At 37.9% G+C, this 18,877-nt stretch overlaps 2 protein-coding genes across 2 annotated transcripts in view; both read right to left on the reverse strand.

Annotated features, from left to right (window-relative positions):
• The window catches only part of LOC113472375 (endoplasmic reticulum aminopeptidase 2-like), a 27,485-nt gene extending 19,529 nt beyond the window's left edge, over positions 1-7,956 (reverse strand). Inside the window, exons 1-2 of the mRNA XM_026832111.1 lie at positions 7,861-7,956; positions 6,756-7,040 (exon numbers count right to left, since the gene is read on the reverse strand). Coding sequence (XP_026687912.1) covers positions 6,756-6,944 — 189 coding nt within the window. The 5' untranslated portion in view covers positions 6,945-7,040; positions 7,861-7,956. The remainder of the gene's footprint in view (positions 1-6,755; positions 7,041-7,860) is intronic.
• A 5,843-nt stretch (positions 7,957-13,799) lies between these two features.
• Positions 13,800-15,773, reverse strand: LOC113472383. Its single transcript, XM_026832115.1, has 4 exons — positions 15,519-15,773; positions 15,079-15,236; positions 13,951-14,688; positions 13,800-13,877 (listed from the first exon to the last, which is right to left on the reverse strand). Exons 1-4 carry the CDS (start codon positions 15,601-15,603, stop codon positions 13,800-13,802), a joined length of 1,059 nt encoding a protein of 352 aa, XP_026687916.1. The 5' UTR covers positions 15,604-15,773.
• Positions 15,774-18,877: the final 3,104 nt, after the last annotated feature.

The following is an 18,877-nucleotide window of genomic DNA, read 5'->3' on the forward strand; positions in this document are numbered from 1 at the left end:
CGCATGGTACCAGGGGTATCAGACTTCCACTCCCGGGCCGGATTTTAATCCTGAACGGATAAGGTTTCGTCTCGGAACGGCGGGCTTTCTTCCTATCCTGTCTTCCTTCTCTCTTCGATTTCGGGACGATAAGACCTCCGTTGTTACAGTTCCCTCTATTCAAACCTCTTTCTCTTCAAGTTGCTACTTAACAAAGAGCATTTCACACGAGGAATTGAACCTATGACCCCGGGCGTTCTAGTCTCGTGTGATATTTGGTTACGAAGGTTGTTTGGAGTACTTTAAGTACTTCTTGTATCTTGTTCACAAGTTATGGGTTCAGCCACCTCTGCCATTCTCTTAATGAAAGTTACGACTGAGATATCTTATCAGAGTTATCAGACGCTGCGATACCAGCAGATCAGCTGAGCAAACTGTTGAATTGACCTGGTTATGAACTTGAGTCCTTTTGAATCTCAAGATGGTTGAGGTACCACAGAGGTCATCTTAAGGCGGCTTTCACACTGAGGTAACACGTCGCAAGTAGCAAGTCGCAAGAATGATGCTACGTAGCATGCATCTTCAAAGACCAGACCATTATTTCAAATGAAACCTTCCTCACTGAGGATACATGTTGCTACTTGAACCCTGGAAACGAGTAACAGTGTTACTTCAACACCAACGGTCTGGTTTTGTTAGTTGCTATACTTGTGATTGTTTGTGGGAAAAATTATTTTTTGAATCAATTACTACAATGTTGTTACTCCAATGTGAAAGTTCATGTTTCTTTGAACAAGATTCAGGACGTAAGCAGTAGCATCTTGCGACTCGCTACTTGCGATGTGTTACCTCAGTGCGAAACGCGCCTAAGTATTAACGTCGCGTCGGTGCACACATCGAACCCGCGACCTAGCACTTAGAAGGCAGACGCACTCAGCTCCAGTCTAATTAGGCTGGCTTGTCCCGGCCTTTAAAGTTCGTCACTTTACTTTTCGTAGGTAATATATAGGTGTTTTACTTTTATTTTTCTGTAGACGAACTGCCCGTCAATATACTCGATCCTAGGTATAGGTACCTATTTATTTTGACTGAAACGGTTAAATTCAAGACTTGGACATTTGATTATTTTTATTAATTATTAGTTGTTGAGATGTTGAGATTGTTGAGCCCTATGCCTTACAGTATCTTCGGAGCCAAATACAGTTCATTGAACTTGTATTTTGTATTGTAGAATAGCTAGCTAGATAAAATGTTTCACCTCAGATTTAAACTTGAACTTCTTTGACTCTATGGACATTAAATATTATTACACAGCTTTCAAAGCCATTTATTATACCGAGGTAGTCTTGTAGTCTAGGTACCTAAGTTGATTAGATTATGTTAATTCATCTAAAAAAATCTGGTGTGAACATCACACGACTTTCCTTATCCTATTGAATGGTGCTTATTTGGGTTTTCTGTTGTAACATTTACAATTACAATATCTCTAACCGTTTAGTCAGTATAGCTGAAAACCGCCAAAAAGCGGTCAAAATACCGCCAACCGCAGTGCCTATTTTAACCAAACGTTTGTGTTGCATCCTTGTCACATTTGTGAACTACATACCAAATTTCAAGTCTTTAGCTCATACCGTTCCCGAGATATTGTTAAATTACACCGAAAACCGCCAAAAAGCGGTAAAATGCCGCCAAGCGTTGCACCGGTCTTAACCAAAAGTTTTGTGTCGCATCCTTGTCACATTTGAAAGATACCTACATACCAACTTTCAAGTCTCTAGCTCTTACCGTTCTCGAGATATTTTGTTTACAGACAGACACACACGCACGGACCAATGGCTGAAACTTTGGATTTAGGCTCTAGGGACCTCGAAACGTGTTTTGGCACTAAAATCTGACCATCGAAATTTTGACCCGATTACATTACTTTCCTTCCTATAGGATAAGGAAAGTAAAAAAGCCCCGTTGAATATAAACATGATACCAAATTTTCGACTATGGATACCTCTGGATACCTACAATACCTAGTTACCTACCTAGTCGGTCAGGTAGGTAATATAGGCTAGATTTTAGATAACGATTTAGTGTCACGATCCCAGGACTCCATGCTGAGAAGACGAGTATCAAACCGTTAATACCACCTGCCGACTATGAATTTGAAACCAAAAATAATAAAATAAGCAACCTCCGTGGCCGAGTGGGTATCACACTAGGCTTGCACGCAGGAGTTCCGGGTTCGATTCCCCGCGGGGCCAAGGCTTTTTTCGGCTCTGCGCTTGGAGTTCGGGGTGCACTCAGCCTCGTGAGGACAATTGAGTAGCTACTTTAATCGAGTAGCGACCAGTGGCGGCAGGCGGCATTATCATGACTTATTCTGGTAATCTGGTTTGATTCAAAGTCAAATGAGATGACAGGATGATACCTAGTACCTCTGTGACATTCCCTTTTTCGGAGTAAAAAAAAAGACACACACACATATCTACCTATTCTTGAACTTGATCACCATGGTAATCATATCGTATAAACGTAAACAATGTCAGTATTAACTACTTATTGTGATAGTCTGCAATCTGCATGGCTGACCAATATCATGTATGTTATAGTCATGTACCTACCTACTGGAATTCTGCCAGTTAAAAGACCATGAAATCCAATGGCACGACAGACAAAACGAAATGAGTCTAATAGGTGCTGGGCCAACACGAGAACACCAGAAAGTAACCCGTTGAACTATATTATTTGGAATCGAAATATGAGTGAAATTTATTGATGGTGGGATCCGAACCCGGGACCTTCTGCATGGCAAGTGCGTTACCATTGGGCTAACCGCGCGAACATCCACTCGTAAAAAAATTGTAGCCAAAACGAAATTTAATGTTAGACCAAAGCAATCACCCCAAGGCTGACGAAAAACGCCGACCCCTTTTGAACATGCACGGGAAATGGCGAAGGAAAAGATGATGAAGAAGAAGGAGAAGAAGAAGGAAAAGAAGAAGCAGAAGAAGAAAAGAAGAAGCAGAAGAAGAGGCAGAAGAAGAAGAAGAAGAAGAAGAAGAAGAAGAAGAAGAAGAAGAAGAAGAAGAAGAAGAAGAAGAAGAAGAAGGGCTAACCGAGCATCCACTCGTAAAAAAATTGAGGGGCGCGCAGCAAGAAGGGCAAATGTAGCGAAATCGCGTTTTCGGGAGATCGCATTTAAAGTTTTTCCTAATAATACAAAATTGTTTGTTTACAAAAAGGATTTTTTCGTGTAACTTCGTGAAAATTTGAGATAGGTATCGAGATAATTTTTTCTGCGCTGTGTAGAGAACAAAGTTCCGCGTCGAATAAGCCTGTATACGCAAAAAGGGCAACAAAAGTCGACTTTTGACCTTCTTGCTGCGCGCCCCTCAATTTTAGCCAAAACCAAATTTAATGTTAGCCCAAAGCAATCACCCCAAGGCTGACGAAAAACGCCGACCCCTTTTGAACATGCACGGGAAATGGCGAAGGAAAAGATGAAGAAGAAGAAGAAGAAGAAGAAGAAGCAGAAGAAGAGGCAGAAGAAGGAGAAGAAGAAGAAGAAGAAGAAGAAGAAGAAGAAGAAGAAGAAGAAGAAGAAGAAGAAATAATAAGGTTAAGTGGTAAAGAATGTGTCTCAACATTAGCCGAGTCTGGTGATTAACTCCCAATCTTTATTTATTTATCTTATCATATTTATTTTATTAACTTTTTTTATATTTACCTAAAAATAGGTACCTAGGTCTTATCAATTTAATATGATAATTAATAAGTAATAACAGACTGATTTTTTATTGGTGATTAGTCAGTGTACAAATTGGGACTAAAATTTATAAACAACCTGATGACTATAGGAAAAGTACCCATCTTCTTATCATTTTATCTATACAGACCTACCTCCCTTGAATCACTAAAAAATATGGCAAAATAAGTTTTGCTAAATCACTTTACAATTAAATTGCTACCTTTCGACCATGAGACTAAAGAAACCTGTCGTAACCAACCGAGGCCAAAGTCTTTGCCTCGACCCAGACTCAAACCCGCGACCTCCTGCTCGTCAGTCGAGTAGGTACCTTGACCGTTTGTATCGTCAAGATAAGAGCGATATCTAATATATCGATAAATCTGAGGAATAAGGACATTGGATGAATAGAGTTGTAGGTGATAGTTCATAGGTATCTTAGTTGCTCAATGCACACTAACACTCGTATTTATGAACAAGAATGATCGTTCTTAGATCAGTCTCAAGTCAAAATTGACTAATCAAATCCCTTGAGACTATGCTTAGCACGAACTTAAGAGCCAGCATTTTGTTCATAAATATGGGTGTTAGTTTGGGCATAATTTGCATCTACTCGAATCATCATTTTACTCTGGTAATGCCGCCACTGGTCGCTACTCGATCAAATTGTCCTCACGAGGATGAGTGCACCCCGAACTCCAAGCACAGAGCCGAAAAAACTTCGACACCGCCAGGGATTGAACCCGGACCTCCTGCGTGCAAGCCTAGTGTGATACCCACTCGGCCACGGAGGCTAATAGTGTTGAGCAATGAGCATACTTAGGTAATTACATGTCAAATTATAGATATAATTATGCATAAATATGCTTTTTAGTCCGTCCTTCCTTTATTATTACAATAGTAATAATAAAAAATCTGGTGTGAACATCACACGACTTTCCTTATCCTATTGAATGATGCTTATTTGAGTGTTCTTTTACCCTAACTTTCGCCCTCCCCCCGGCCCTGTGTATAGGTACTTAAATTTAGATATGATTAAGAACATAAATCGTCATAAATATCCCTACTGACACCTGTGTACCTATTTATGCAACGTATCTACAAATCTACATTGTTACGTACATATTTTATATCGCATAATATTATTTACTCAGGTAATTTGAAAATACCTATTATGTTAAATTTCATAACAAATATCATGTGATTTATCACAGGACACGTTATGATACTTTTATAACTGAGAAGGAGGACTCAGGAGGAGGATTAAAGGAGAAAGGGAAGGATGGAGGACCAGAAGAGGAAGGAGAAAAAGTAAAAAGAAGAAGAGGGGGGGAAGGAGGAGGAGCAGAAGAGGGAGATAATGATGAAGAAGAAAAAGAGAGGAGACTGATTTGACTTCAAAATTGGACGTGGGGAGATTTCTCAGCGAGAATTTTTCATAATATTTATGTAGGTACCTACCTACATACATTAGATAGGTACCTACATACATTAGATAGGTACCTACATACATTAGATACTAGGTACCTACATACATTAGATAGGTACCTATTGCGAACCTTCACACCCTTCCCTCCTGTCTCTGATATACCAACCTCCAGAGAGAGAGAGAGAGAGAGAGAGAGAGAGAGAGAGAGAGAGAGAGAGAGAGAGAGAGAGAGAGAGAGAGAGAGTCATAAGACAACATTTTTACAACCAAGAGAGAGAGACAGAGAAAAATAGATGTAAGAAGCGGGAGGGAGGGAGGTGAGGGCGGAGAGAGGGAAAGGGGAGGAAAAGGGAAAGGTGAGTGAGAATGAAAGAGAGAGGAGAGAGAGAGAGGATTCACAGTGACATTTGAAATTGTGTTAAATCATAATAAGATTTATTGGTGTCATTTCTGTCAGCACACCTTTGCCCTTACGTTTGGTATAGGTGTCCTTAGAAATGCATATGTAAGTACGAGGTACGTATATGTAGGTATTAGAGGAAGTGTGGGTATCATAAAAAAGAATCCTTTAGATTAGATCAGCTTTTTGATATAATTTTGCAGACTACTCAGGTCACTTTCAATATTGATTGAGACAAGAGAATCTGTAATATGAGGCTCATTATTAGTATTGGTATTCAATAATTTTGCATCAGACTACTCAGGGGCATCATTTTGAAACAATCAACATAGTATGGCTTTCTCCTATATACCTACTGTCTTCCTTTTCTCTTTGACTTCAGGACGATAAGATCTTAGCAGTTAGAGTTCCCTCTATCAAACCTCTCGGAAGAAAAACTTCTAAACTTTTTTTGAGAGGTTTGACAGAGGGAACTGTAACTGCTAAGGTTCTTTCTCCTATACCTATACTGTCTTCCTTTTTTCTTCGACTTCGGGACGATAAGATCTTAGCAGTTAGAGTGCCCTCTATCAAACCTATCGGAAGAAAAACTTCTAAACTTTTTTTGAGAGGTTTGACAGAGGGAACTGTAACTGCTAAGGTTTCACTCGTATTGTCGCGAAATTGAAGAGAGAACAAAGACAGGATAGGAGAATGCCAGCCGTTCTGAGAACGAACCTTATGCCATAAGGATAAAATCTGCCCCAGGCGGGACTTAAATCCGCGGCCTTGGTAACCATATCGTAAAGCGCTACCAACGTCCCGAGATTGAAGAGAGAACAAAGACAGGATAGGAGAATGCCAGCCGTTCTGAGAACGAACCTTATGCCAGTAGGATAAAATCCGCCCCGGGCGGAAATTAAACCCGCGGCCTAGCGCTTACAAGGCAGACGCGCTACCAGCCAAGGCCGGCACTTCTAAACTTTACTCCACTCCGTGAGGTCAACTCTATCGTCTCTATCACGGTTGTGGAAAGTTATTCGTAGCATTTCGTACTGTCAGCGTGTGAGCCAAACAATTTTTTGGCCAGTATACTTACATGAACCAAGGCTGGCACTTCTAAACTTTACTCCACTCCGCGGGGTCAACTCTATCACGGTTGTGGAAAGTTATTCGTAGCATTTCGTACTGTCAGCGTGTGAGCCAAACAATTTTTTGGCCAGAATACTTACATGAATGGTCACTCGTCCGTTGAATTTAAACTCAGGTTCCTTCACATCACTCAGTATGGTCAGATCGTAATGCATGGGCATCAAATCTCGAGGCAGACGATAGTTCTCGGTCTGGCCATCGCACACGATAACGATACACGCGATTAAAACGATAAAATATCGGACAGTAAAAAATCGGTCCGGATCCATGATGACGGGGCGATGCTAGAAGACTGAATGAAGAAATCGGTGAAGACGGATTTCAAGTTTTAACTTTACCTACATTGAATACTAAACAGATAAACACTAAATAAAGTTTAGAGTTTTTTTTTTTTTTTTTTAGTCGAGGACAAAACCAAAGTTAGGATAAGATGAATAGGAGTAAAAAATCGGTCCCGATCCATGGTGACGGGACGATGCTAGAATACTGAATGAAGAAATCGGTGTAGAGGTTTCAAGTTTCAACTTTACCTACATTGAATACTAAACAGATAAACACTAAATAAAGTTTAGAGTTTTTTTTTTTTTTGAGTCGAGGAAAAAACCAAAGTTAGGATAAGATGAATAGGTTGATTCGGTATTTTTACTCCAACAAATTTCAATGGATCTATGGTATTTCTATGACATTAGAAAAGAGAGAGAAATTATTAAGGTATTGATAAACTGCCCATTCACATTCACAGCGTTACCTAGTTGAACCAAATTTACGGGTGTAGAGGTTTCAAGTTTCAACTTTACCTACATTGAATACTAAACAGATAAACACTAAAATAAAGTTTACAGTTTTTTTTTTTCTGTAGTCGAGGACAAAACCAAAGTTAGGATAAGATGAATAGGTTGATTCGGTATTTTTACTCCGACAAATTTCAATGGATCTGGGTATTTCTATGACATTAGAAAAGAGAGAGAAATTATTAAGGTATTGATAAACTGCCCATTCACATTCACAGCGTTACCTAGTTGAACCAAATTTACCTACGGAAAAATCCCCTCTTTAACTTTTTTCCTATTAACAAAAGTTCGTCAAGGCGCGAACGACATTCGCCAATAAAGCGCCTTACCGAAAAAAAAGTTCAAGATTTGCAGGCGTAAAAATACCGAAAATATCGTAATGAGGTATAGGTACCTAAAGACTTGAGATTTTAATTAAATCAGATAAATTGACTAGTGACTAGTGAATTAAAACACTAGTGATTGAAGACTGACTAGTAAAATGGTCGGACTGACGGACTTGCTGATACGAAGTAACTTTTTTCCTATTAACAAAAGTTCGTCAAGGCGCGAACGTCATTCGCCAATAAAGCGCCTTACCGAAAAAAAAGTTCAAGATTTGCAGGCGTAAAAATACCGAAAATATCGTAATGAGGTAGGTAGGTACCTAAAGACTTGAGATTTTAATTAAATCAGATAAATTGACTAGTGAATTAAAACACTAGTGATTGAAGACTGACTAGTAAAATAGTCGGACTGACGGACTTGCTGATACAAAGTCGAGACTGGCTTGTCCCTCTCCCCCTCCCTTTCCCACCTGGATAACAGTGCCGACTGTGTGGGTAAAAGTTTGAACAAGGTTGGTTCGGTAGCGTAGTGGTCAAGACGCTCGCCTGGTAAACAGGAGGGCGTGGGTTCGATCCCAGCCGAGGCATGGAATTTTATCCTCATTTATTTGAGATTTTGACCACATAATAATGGAGCTCTAAGGGTTAGGTGGTAGAAAACGCCTCCGGCGTTAACCTCGCCTAGTGGTTACCTTCCACTCAAGAGTCTATTATTATTATTATTATTATTATTATGAAACTCTGGATCTGCCCAGGGAAGATGGCGGAGATGATGTAAAATCTCCCTTGCCTTATCCCATATGAGCCTAATGACTTCTGGGGTCGGCTCTTCTAGTGCGCAAATGGTACATTCTTCTATTTGGGATGTCTTTTTCAGGTATGTTGTTCTTTTCCAATCTGTTGTTGCCTCATCCAGTTATGTCTTGGTCTTCCTCTTCCTGTCCTTTGGGATCCCCTGATGTCAAAAAAGTGATTTTTAGCCCATGGTCTGTACGTATGTATGTACGTACGTATTTTTTTTTTTCTTAGGGGGATACCTTTCAAAAGATCAAAAGCCTTTCTTTTGTTGAGACAGAGACCACAGTTAGGAGTGGTTATGTTTGTGCCGAAGATTGAGTTAATCTAACAGATCCCGATATGATCATTGATCATCCGTCACTAAATCCGACGGAACTTTATACTGATTTATGATGTCATATTATGTCTGGTTGTGTCATGCACCATCATTGTATTTGTCCAAGTAAGTATACCTACTCCTAAAATAGGTACCTATATATTTATAAGGCACCTATTCCTATATCTATTTTACATAAGTAGATATATGACTTCATAATACACATAGATACCTAGTAGGTATATCATTGTATCCATGTAGGGTGCCTGGTTGTACCTTGGCCCCCAAAATCACTTTTTGATTTTTTTAATTTTTTCTATTAATGTTATTGGCATAATTTTATGATCCACTCATAGGCAGGGAGGTATTAGGCACTCTCTAGTGGCGTTCACCTCCATTAGGATTAACCTCATTCTGATCAACAGAGCTTAGCCTACCCCTCCTCAGGTGTACACTGTACAGTGCAGTGATGTTGGCGGAAGAGACATTACATTTTAAACGGTATTTTGCCTTTATTTCAGGTTTAAACCATATTTCGAGTTCATTTTAGGTTTAAACCATGTTTTGATTTTTAAGCCCGAAAGGACTGGTTCTGTCTTGTACGCGCTGGGTCGTGGGTTCGATACCCGCTCCGGGCGGTTTTTATCCTAAACAGATAAGGCTTGTTCTCGGATCGGCTTGACTTTTCCTGTCCTGTGTTCCTTCTCTTCACTTTCAGGACGATATAGTTTATTTTATTTATGAAGTTTCCATTTATTAGTTTTTCGGTACAAATCTCTCAATTAAATAAATAGTCAACAAATGGTATACCCATCCGTAAAAGCCGGAGCTTGTACCACGGATGGGGAAAACCTAAACCTAAAATTCTTGAAAAAGTCTATTCTTTCGCTGAACCCTGTACTATTTGGGGAGTGCATTCTGGTCTAACTGTGTGTCCGTGTGTCTGTAAACAAAATATTTCAAGAACGGTCAGAGCTAGAGACTTGAAATTTGGTATCTAGCTATCAAATGTGACAAGGATGCGACACGAAACTTTTGGTTAAAACCGGTGCAACGGTTGGCGGCATTTTACCGCTTTTTGGCGATTTTCGGTGTAATTTAACAATATCTCGGGAACGGTATAAGCTAGAGACTTGAAATTTGGTATGTATAGTTCACAAATGTGACAAGGATGCAACACAAATGGTTGAGATGGTTGCTGCGGTTGGCGGTATTTTGACCGCTTTTGGACAGGACCGTTTTTTGGCGGTTTTCAGCCATAGCGACAAAACGGTTAGAGATATTGTAAAAGTTAGGGTAAAAGAACACTCAACTAAGCATCATTCAATAGGATAAGGAAAGTCGTGTGATGTTCACACCAGATTTTTCCTATCCTGCCCTCCTTCTCTCTTGGTTTTCGGAATGATAAAACCTCAGTAGGTAGTAACCTACAGTTAGTCCTATCAAACCTAAAAAAAAGAAGATGAAAAAGAAAAATAACTCCATGACAACAATAACAATGATGTTGACTTCCCAAGTTAGTACCTAACTACCTAAACGTACAATCGTAAATCATAGATATCGATCTGTGATTCTGTGCCAACTTCCCATGGTAGCAAGTTTCATACAAAAGGAAGGAAGGAATCAAGGTGGGGGTACCTACTTACCAACCATTAATATTTTGGTTTACAGTTCACACAATGAACTAAAGTTAAGTTCTATCAAGATTGTCATCGCTGCTACTAGTGCCATAATCAAAGTGGGGGTACCTACTTACCAACCATTAATATTTTGGTTTACAGTTCACACAATAAACTAAAGTTAAGTTCTATCAAGATTGTCATCGCTGCTACTAGTGCCAAATCGGCCAAATTCCCATGGTATTACGTACTCTCCTAACACAACCTCCAGAAGGAAGCACCTGAGTTTGGTTTACATGATGTCTCTGTATAGGTGACAATAGGTAGGTAGTTAGGTACCTACTATAAGGTATCTACTTGGTATATGTCTTATCATTGGTACTTGGGCAATATGCCACTTTGCCAATCTCTAAGGGTAGTGAAGCGAATCATTCAAGGTCCATAACCAGTGTTCCCTTGTTTATCTCTCTGTGAGTATCAATCTTATAGATAGGTATCTACTCTTGTACAAAATATAGCAAATGGAGGTCTCCTAACATAACCTCCAGAAGGAAGCACCTGAGTTTGGTTTACATGATGTCTCTGTATAGGTGACAATAGGTATTAGGTAGTTAGGTACCTACTATAAGGTATCTACTTGGTATATGTCTTATCATCGGTACTTGGGCAATATGCCACTTTGCCAATCTCTAAGGGCAGTGAAGCGAATCATTCAAGGTCCATAACCAATAACCAGTGTTCCCTTGTTTATCTCTCTGTGAGTATCAATCTTATAGATAGGTATCTACTCTTGTACAAAATATAGCAAATGGAGGTACCTACGCGTACTATGTATCGGTTCTTCTTCTAATTTTATTTTTCATTTCATAAAACAAAATCAAAAGATGCAAAATCTCTCTACTGACATCAGGCGATATACAACCTTAGTATACCTACCTACCTTAGTGATGTCAGTTAACATGGACATTGACATGAACATTAATGTATATGTGTTGCCAAAGTAGGTACCTACTACCTACCTATACCTACATATTGCCAATATACCTACCTAAATATGAGGCACCAAGAAGCAGAGTGGACTAAGTGGTAAAATCGACTTTTTTTAGTATTATATATCGTTGGAAAGCCCGCGAAAAGAGGACATTGACATGAACATTAATGTCTAATGTGTTGCCAAAGTAGGTACTACCTATACATGTTGCCAATATACCTACCTAAATATTAGGTACCTACCTATTGCCCAATTTCGCCATCATGCAGAGTCAAGGAACATGATTAATTTTCATAGGGGCCAAGGTACAACCAGGCACCCTACCTACCTATTGCCCAATTTCGCCATCATGCAGAGTCAAGGAACATGATTAATTTTCATTGAATGCAGGTAGGTACATAATTACCTATGTAGGTACTTACATACGTATATTGTCGTAACATCTATTATTCTAGTCAGCTAGTCAAGTGATTATGATTATAGTCAGAGTAATGTTATGTAGTAACATAGATATTAATCAATCAATATTTTCGTACAATGTAGGTAGATAATTAGACATTGACATGAACATTAATGTCTATGTGTTGCCAAAGTACGTACTACCTATACATATTGCCAATATACCTACCTAAATATTAGGTACCTACCTATTGCCCAATTTCGCCATCATGCAGAGTCAAGGAACATGATTAATTTTCATTGAATGCAGGTAGGTACATAATTACCTATGTAGGTACTTACATACGTAGGTATATTGTCGTAACATCTATTATTCTAGTCAGCTAGTCAAGTGATTATGATTATAGTCAGAGTAATTTTATGTAGTAACATAGATATTAATCAATCAATATTTTCGTACAATGTAGGTAGATAATTATTAAAATGCCTATCTATCTACCTATTACATATTATGTTTATTGACCATCAATTTTATCGTTATATACCTATAACTACCACGATCAATTTTATCGTTATACGTACATAGGTACCTATACCTACCTACCTAACTCACTACTTACTTGATAGTTTTTTTTTTTACTTTCTTTGGCATTATGTAATAGGATTCCGTAGATAGACATAAAAAAGGGATGTATAGGTAATGAGAAACTATTGGAATAGGTCAATTTTTTCAAATAAGTATGCACAAAGCTACTTATTATTCTACGTAGGTATCCACCTTACGTAGGTACCTACCTACCTACCTAACTCACTACTTACTTGATAGTTTTTTTTTTTTTTTTACTTTCTTTGGCATTATGTAAGAGGATTCCGTAGATAGACATAAAAAAAGGGATGTATAGGTATATAGGTAATGAGAAACTATTGGAATAGGTCAATTTTTTCAAATAAGTATGCACAAAGCTACTTATTATTCTACGTAGGTATCCACCTAAATACCTACCGCCTGTACTTCTGGGTAAGTGTACTTACCTATATACTCATATCAATTACACAAATCTATGTACATATATTTATGTTATGTAGGTAGTCAGGGCGCCAATTAATTATCAAATGACTATTATTTGATATACCGAGAGGTGCAGTCATGATTGATAACTGCCCGTGCGTTTTAATTACCTGCGATGCTTGTGCCTAATAAATTAATAATTAGATACAGTAAATAATTAAGTACATGCTTGTACCTAATAAATAACAATTACCTACCTATACCTACAATAAAATATCTATACTAACTATACCTGCTTACAATAAATAATTAAGTAGGTATATACTTGAAATAAATAAGTACCTGCTTATAATAACTATACATAGGTACCTAAATTACCTACGTACCTCATGAATATTCTCATGATGTGTGTACCTAAGAGCAAATAGGTATGTACCTACCTATATAAAGAGGAAAATCAGTTCTAACTAGGTACCTAGTTAGTTAGAAATACCTATAAAATTTGTTACAACCTCTAGGTAGGTATTACATTTATGACCAAGGGACAGCTACTCAGCTATTTCTCGGAAGTAGGAAGTAGGTCTTATCTTAAAAATACGACTTGTTAGGACTTTTAACACAGACTGCACATCGCTTCCAACTCCCAAGTAACTTTGAGAGATGAGGAAGTAAGAAATGATCAATCTAACAAAACTTCTCATTTTTTCTCTTATCAATTTTGTCACGTTATACTTTCATTGTTTTGTACTTACTTAAAATGGAGAAGGGAATTTTCAATTTTCTTTCTCCTCATACGACTCGAAATTATTGCATGTACCTAGGAATATACTTACTTACTACCTACTAATGTATTCCACTAGGAAATCTAGGAGTCTCTACAAGCTGATATCACTGATATGCAATGTCTTCTTCCCATCATTACTATCTCTTAGTTTGTGCTTTGCCAGCTTTGCCTATTTAGTTAGAAGGTCGTAATCTTCAACACAATGTTTCTAAGTGCTATAAGCTGTAAGTAAAAGAAGTTACCTGAGGTCCACTAATCCTTCTATTTTGATCTACAGAGCTCCACTTTATCGTGAGATCCACATTCGTTTCAACTTTTTCTGTTTTATTGAATTCACTTGCAGTTGGATTGTCACTAGTAACTGGTTTGTCTTGGATGTCATTGACTGCCGTCTCATGTTTAACCGTATCTTCTCCGCTTTCTACAAAACCTTTATCATTATCCCCATCGTAATTCCTAATGATTATTAAATCCCACCGGGTCCCATTTTTAGTTTTATAAAAGTCAAAACGACAACCTTCACATTTGTGTTCGAACGATTTGGTGAGCTTTACAATACTTGGAACATTGGAATTCTTGTTATTTTTTGGTGAGATTGTTTTAGAGTTGTTTTTGTTGACTATTTCGTTTAATTTCTCATGATCAATATCGTTCAAGACATAGTTTACTTTGAGTTTTTCAATTAGTTTGGCAAACATTTCACCCATGTGTGCAGTGTCGAGAGTTGGTTCTGTAATGCCATGTGTTCTACTGTCAAATGTCCAATGAGTGTTTGTGATGTTGTTGCTATCGAACTTGAATACAATGTTGAGATCTTCGTCCAGAGAGATGTTTTTATTTTTCCGAGTGAACAGTTTGTGTATGATGCTATTTTTTGGTTTTGCTGTTGTGGTTAGAGTGTCCAAATTGTTTTCTTTGGACACATTATTCCCTTGTATGTCATGGAACTCTGTATTGTTGTGTTTCAGATTTAGTTCAATCTTTGGGAACACTATTTCGTTGTCTATTACGATTATCAAATGTCCAATGAGTGTTTGTGATGTTGTTACTATCGAATTTGAATACAATGTTGAGATCTTCGTCCAGGGAGATGTTTTTATTTTTACGTGTGAATAATTTGTGTATAATGCTATTTTTTGGTTTTGCTGTTGTGGTTAGAGTGTCCAAATTGTTTTCTTTGGACACATTATTCCCTTGTATGTCATGGAACTCTGAGAGATGTTTTTATTTTTCCGAGTGAACAGTTTGTGTATGATGCTGTTTTTTGGTTTTGCTGTTGTGGTTAGAGTGTCCAAATTGTTTTCTTTGGACACATGATTCCCTTGTATGTCATGGAACTCTGTATTGTTGTGTTTCAGATTTAGTTCAATCTTTGGGAACACTATTTCGTTGTCTATTACGATTGGTAGATGTTTGCTGGTTGATCCAAGGTGGACAAAGACTTGGCATTTCATATCTGTTGATAATTCGGACTCGCCGAGTTTTGGATCCAATTGATATTGATAAATTGTTGTGATATCTGCGTGATCTGTAATTTTCAAACAGGGAAATGCCATAATCCAAACAATTAGGTAGGTACCTATTCAAGTACAAGACGTCATTACTTTAAATAATGACGTAATAATACTATGTAGGTAGGTACATATTTTTTCATGGCTTTCTTTGAAGTGGCAGGACTCTCCTGGAGGAGCTCTTCCACCTACCTATGCTCTCTCTTGGCCACCACTTATGTTAACTCGAAAATAAGCTTTTTGAAGAAGATCCTAAGTACCTATAGCAATTTTATGAATACCAAATATGACTAACTTACCTGCCTTGGATAATGCTGTCAGCAATATGACCAAAATGACTAGGAAAATCATTCTGCTAGGTGCAATATGATTGTTGTCCATCATTTTGAATGAATATATTCTCCGTTATTCCGTCAATGATAATATTTAGGTACTAATTTACTCTGTGGTTACTTTATTCTTTATTTCTTTGACGAATGCTTCATTTTTTAAATTATCTTTATCTTGTAGGCAACGTAGTTTGAATGAGAGTGTTCCCACTGAGCACGACAAGATTTTTTTCGAACTAGGTACAAGTAGGAACGGACCTTTCGTCCCAAATAAAGGTTTTATTTATCTCGTAATAGGTATTCCAATACTCACTGTCCATGTAGGTACTATAATTATTAAAATGCCTATCTATCTACCTATTACATATTATGTTTATTGACGATCAATTTTATCGTTACCTTTACCTATAACTAGTGTTTTCATTTCGCTACAACCTAAAATAGGTGCGGGTAATATGGAATACTTGTATTCCACATTACCCACACCACCTATATTTTTTTTCAAAATTAAATTTTATAATCATCACTTAACACAGTTTAAAGGGAATTAAACACAGACACAGTTAAAAAACTAAACTTTTGATTGACACAAATGGCATGCAAAAAGTATTAAAAATAAAAAAGTAATTAAAAATTTAGAGACTCACCGAAAATATTTTGACCACACGCCAAAACTTCACGTGGAGAAATGAAATTTTTAAAATGTAAACAAACCGAGGCGCATTCGTGCGGATGAAATAAAACATTATTCTTTATATTTTGGCTATTTCACACTAGAGCTCAGCACCTCACAGATGGAGATAAATTGGTATTCCATATTAGCCGCGTATTCCATATTACCCTAATCTCCTCTATGTATAATTAATCCAATCGAAATCCAGGAACCACAATACATATGAGGATGCTAAAAAAAGGATAATAAGGATAAATCATGCAATGCTAAAAAAAGGATAATACAATACATGTGTTTGGTGTGTGTGTGTGGTGTGTGATGGATGTGTGTGGTGGGTGTGATGGGTGTGTATGATGGGTGTGTGTGGTGGGCATGTGTGGTGTGGTATGTGATGGATGTGTGTGTGGTGGGCGTGATGGGTGTGTGTGGTGGGTGATGGGTGTGTGTGTATATGCTGTGTCGAGTGTGTCGTGTGTGATGTGTGTGGTGTCCTAACATAACCTCCAGAAGGAAGCACCTGAATTTAGTTTATATGATGTCTCACTGGTAGGTGACAATATTCACTTAGATAGGTAGTTAGGTACCTACTATAAGGTATCTACTTGGTATATGTCTTATCATTGGTACCTACTTGGGCAATATGCCACTTTGCCAATCTCTAAGGGCAGTGAAGCGAATCATTCAAGGTCCATAACCAATATCCAGTGTTCCCTTGTTTATCTCTCTGTGAGTATCAATCTTATAGATAGGTATCTACTCTTGTACAAAATATAGCAAATGGAGGTACCTTCTCTCCTAACATAACCTCCAGAAGGAAGCACCTGAGTTTGGTTTATATGATGTCTCACTGGTAGGTGACAATATTCACTTAGGTAGGTAGTTAGGTACCTACTATAAGGTATCTACTTGGTATACCTATGTCTTATCATTGGTACTTGGGCAATATGCCACTTTGCTAATCTCTAAGGGCAGTGAAGCGAATCATTCAAGGTCCATAACCAGTGTTCCCTTGTTTATCTCTCCGGGTATCAATCTTATAGATATTAGGTATCTACTCTTGTACAAAATATAGCAAATGGAGGTACCTACGCGTACTATGTATCGGTTCTTCTTCTAATTTTATTTTTCATTTGTGTGTGATGTGTGTGGTGTGTGGTGGTTGTGCGTGTGTGTGATGGGTGTGGTGTGTGTGGTAGTCCCGTACAAAGGACAGGTCAACCACTAGTAAGTCCTATAACTACTGCTATACCCTGTCAGATCTAGCTATGTTAACGTCAGTACCTACGTCCGTTGGGGCATTTATCAATGCACCTACGTAGATTAGATTATAGGATTAACTTTATTTTTACCTAATGTACATACGCATTATCTAGTAATGCAATTACATGTAGCACGGTTCCAACGAGATTAAAGTTAATCCAATGAACTCAGATAACAATATAAAATCGAATGCAACTTTATCTCCAATGGGATAAGTGGAAGGATAATGATGAGATTGTCTGATTTGATTATTCTGATTATTTTGTTAGCGAAAAAAAAAAAAAAAACCTTACCTACCTACCTACCTAACTTCTTAATTGCACGTTCCGTATTTAAAGTTTTCTCTCTCTCTCTTCCTCTCCCTCTCTCTCTCTTCCTCTTTCTCTCTCTCTCTTCCTCTTTCTCTCTCTCTCCCTCTCTTCCTCTCTCTTCCTCCCTCCTCTCTCTCTTCCTCTCTCTCTGTCTCTTCCTCTTTCTCTCCCTCTTTTTCTCTCTCTCTCTCTCCCTTTTTCTCTCTCTCTCTTCTCATCGCTTTTCACTGCGGGAATTTTTAAATTCATTAAGTTGAATCATTTACATAAAAAAATCCGTTCTTTCTCCCTCCTGGGGGGGGGGCACTGGCCCTCTTCCCCTCTTCCCTTGGAGGTTTCTCCCCGTGGATCCTTTGCTCTCCCCTCTCCTCCTTCTCCTTTAGAATAGTTCCTCCCCTCCCTAAAGTGTCCCTCTAAGAAGGCAGATTAAGAGGAGGAAGAGGAAGAGGAGGAGGAGAAGTAGAAGGAGGAGAAAAGAAGAAGAGGAGGAGGGATAGAAAGTAAAAATTAAACAATACAGGGTGGTTCGTGATTTGCGAACCACGCTTATATCTCAGAAACGGCTGGGAATTAAGGAATGAAATAAACGGCATCATGTAGATGAAATTTTAATGATTAGAATGGCTTTTTTCAAATTTGCAATTTCTTTTGCAAAACGGCCCATTTTTTGCCAAATATAGGTCACTTTTATCGGAACCCCCACTTTTTATTTAATTTTTGGAATCAGCATAAAATTTTAATTGAAAAAATGTATTCACTCGAAAAAATTTGCTCTACAAAAATTCTGTACACTGTGAGAAAGAAAAACAATTTCTTAATTATTTCTTTAGTTTTTGTATTATTCACTTAACTATTTCAACAACAATCAACAACAACAAACAAATTTATAAAAGCTGTTCAAAATGAGATCCATTTGTTTGTACACAGTAACACATCCTTCGCTCTAACTCAGGACCAACTGCGTTATTTATCATATCTGGGGTCACTGACGCACACAAAATCGCGATTTGTGCAAATTTTTGTAGAGCAAATTTTTTCGAGTGAATACATTTTTTTAATTAAAATTTTATGCTGATTCCAAAAAT

This window comes from Diaphorina citri, unplaced genomic scaffold (assembly GCF_000475195.1).
Source record: "Diaphorina citri unplaced genomic scaffold, Diaci psyllid genome assembly version 1.1 scaffold74, whole genome shotgun sequence".
In the NCBI taxonomy this organism is placed as follows: Eukaryota; Metazoa; Arthropoda; class Insecta; order Hemiptera; family Psyllidae; genus Diaphorina; species Diaphorina citri.

What these genes read in the sequence shown, in the direction of transcription:
- LOC113472383 (XM_026832115.1), bottom strand. Translation starts at nt 15,603, where the DNA reads ATGATGGACAACAATCATATTGCACCTAGCAGAATGATTTTCCTAGTC. An exon ending in GACAGCATTATCCAAGGCAG is followed by an intron (nt 15,237 to 15,518) that starts GTAAGTTAGTCA and finishes TGAAAATTACAG; the next exon opens with ATCACGCAGATATCACAACA. An exon ending in GAAGGATTAGTGGACCTCAG is followed by an intron (nt 13,878 to 13,950) that starts GTAACTTCTTTT and finishes CTAACTAAATAG; the next exon opens with GCAAAGCTGGCAAAGCACAA.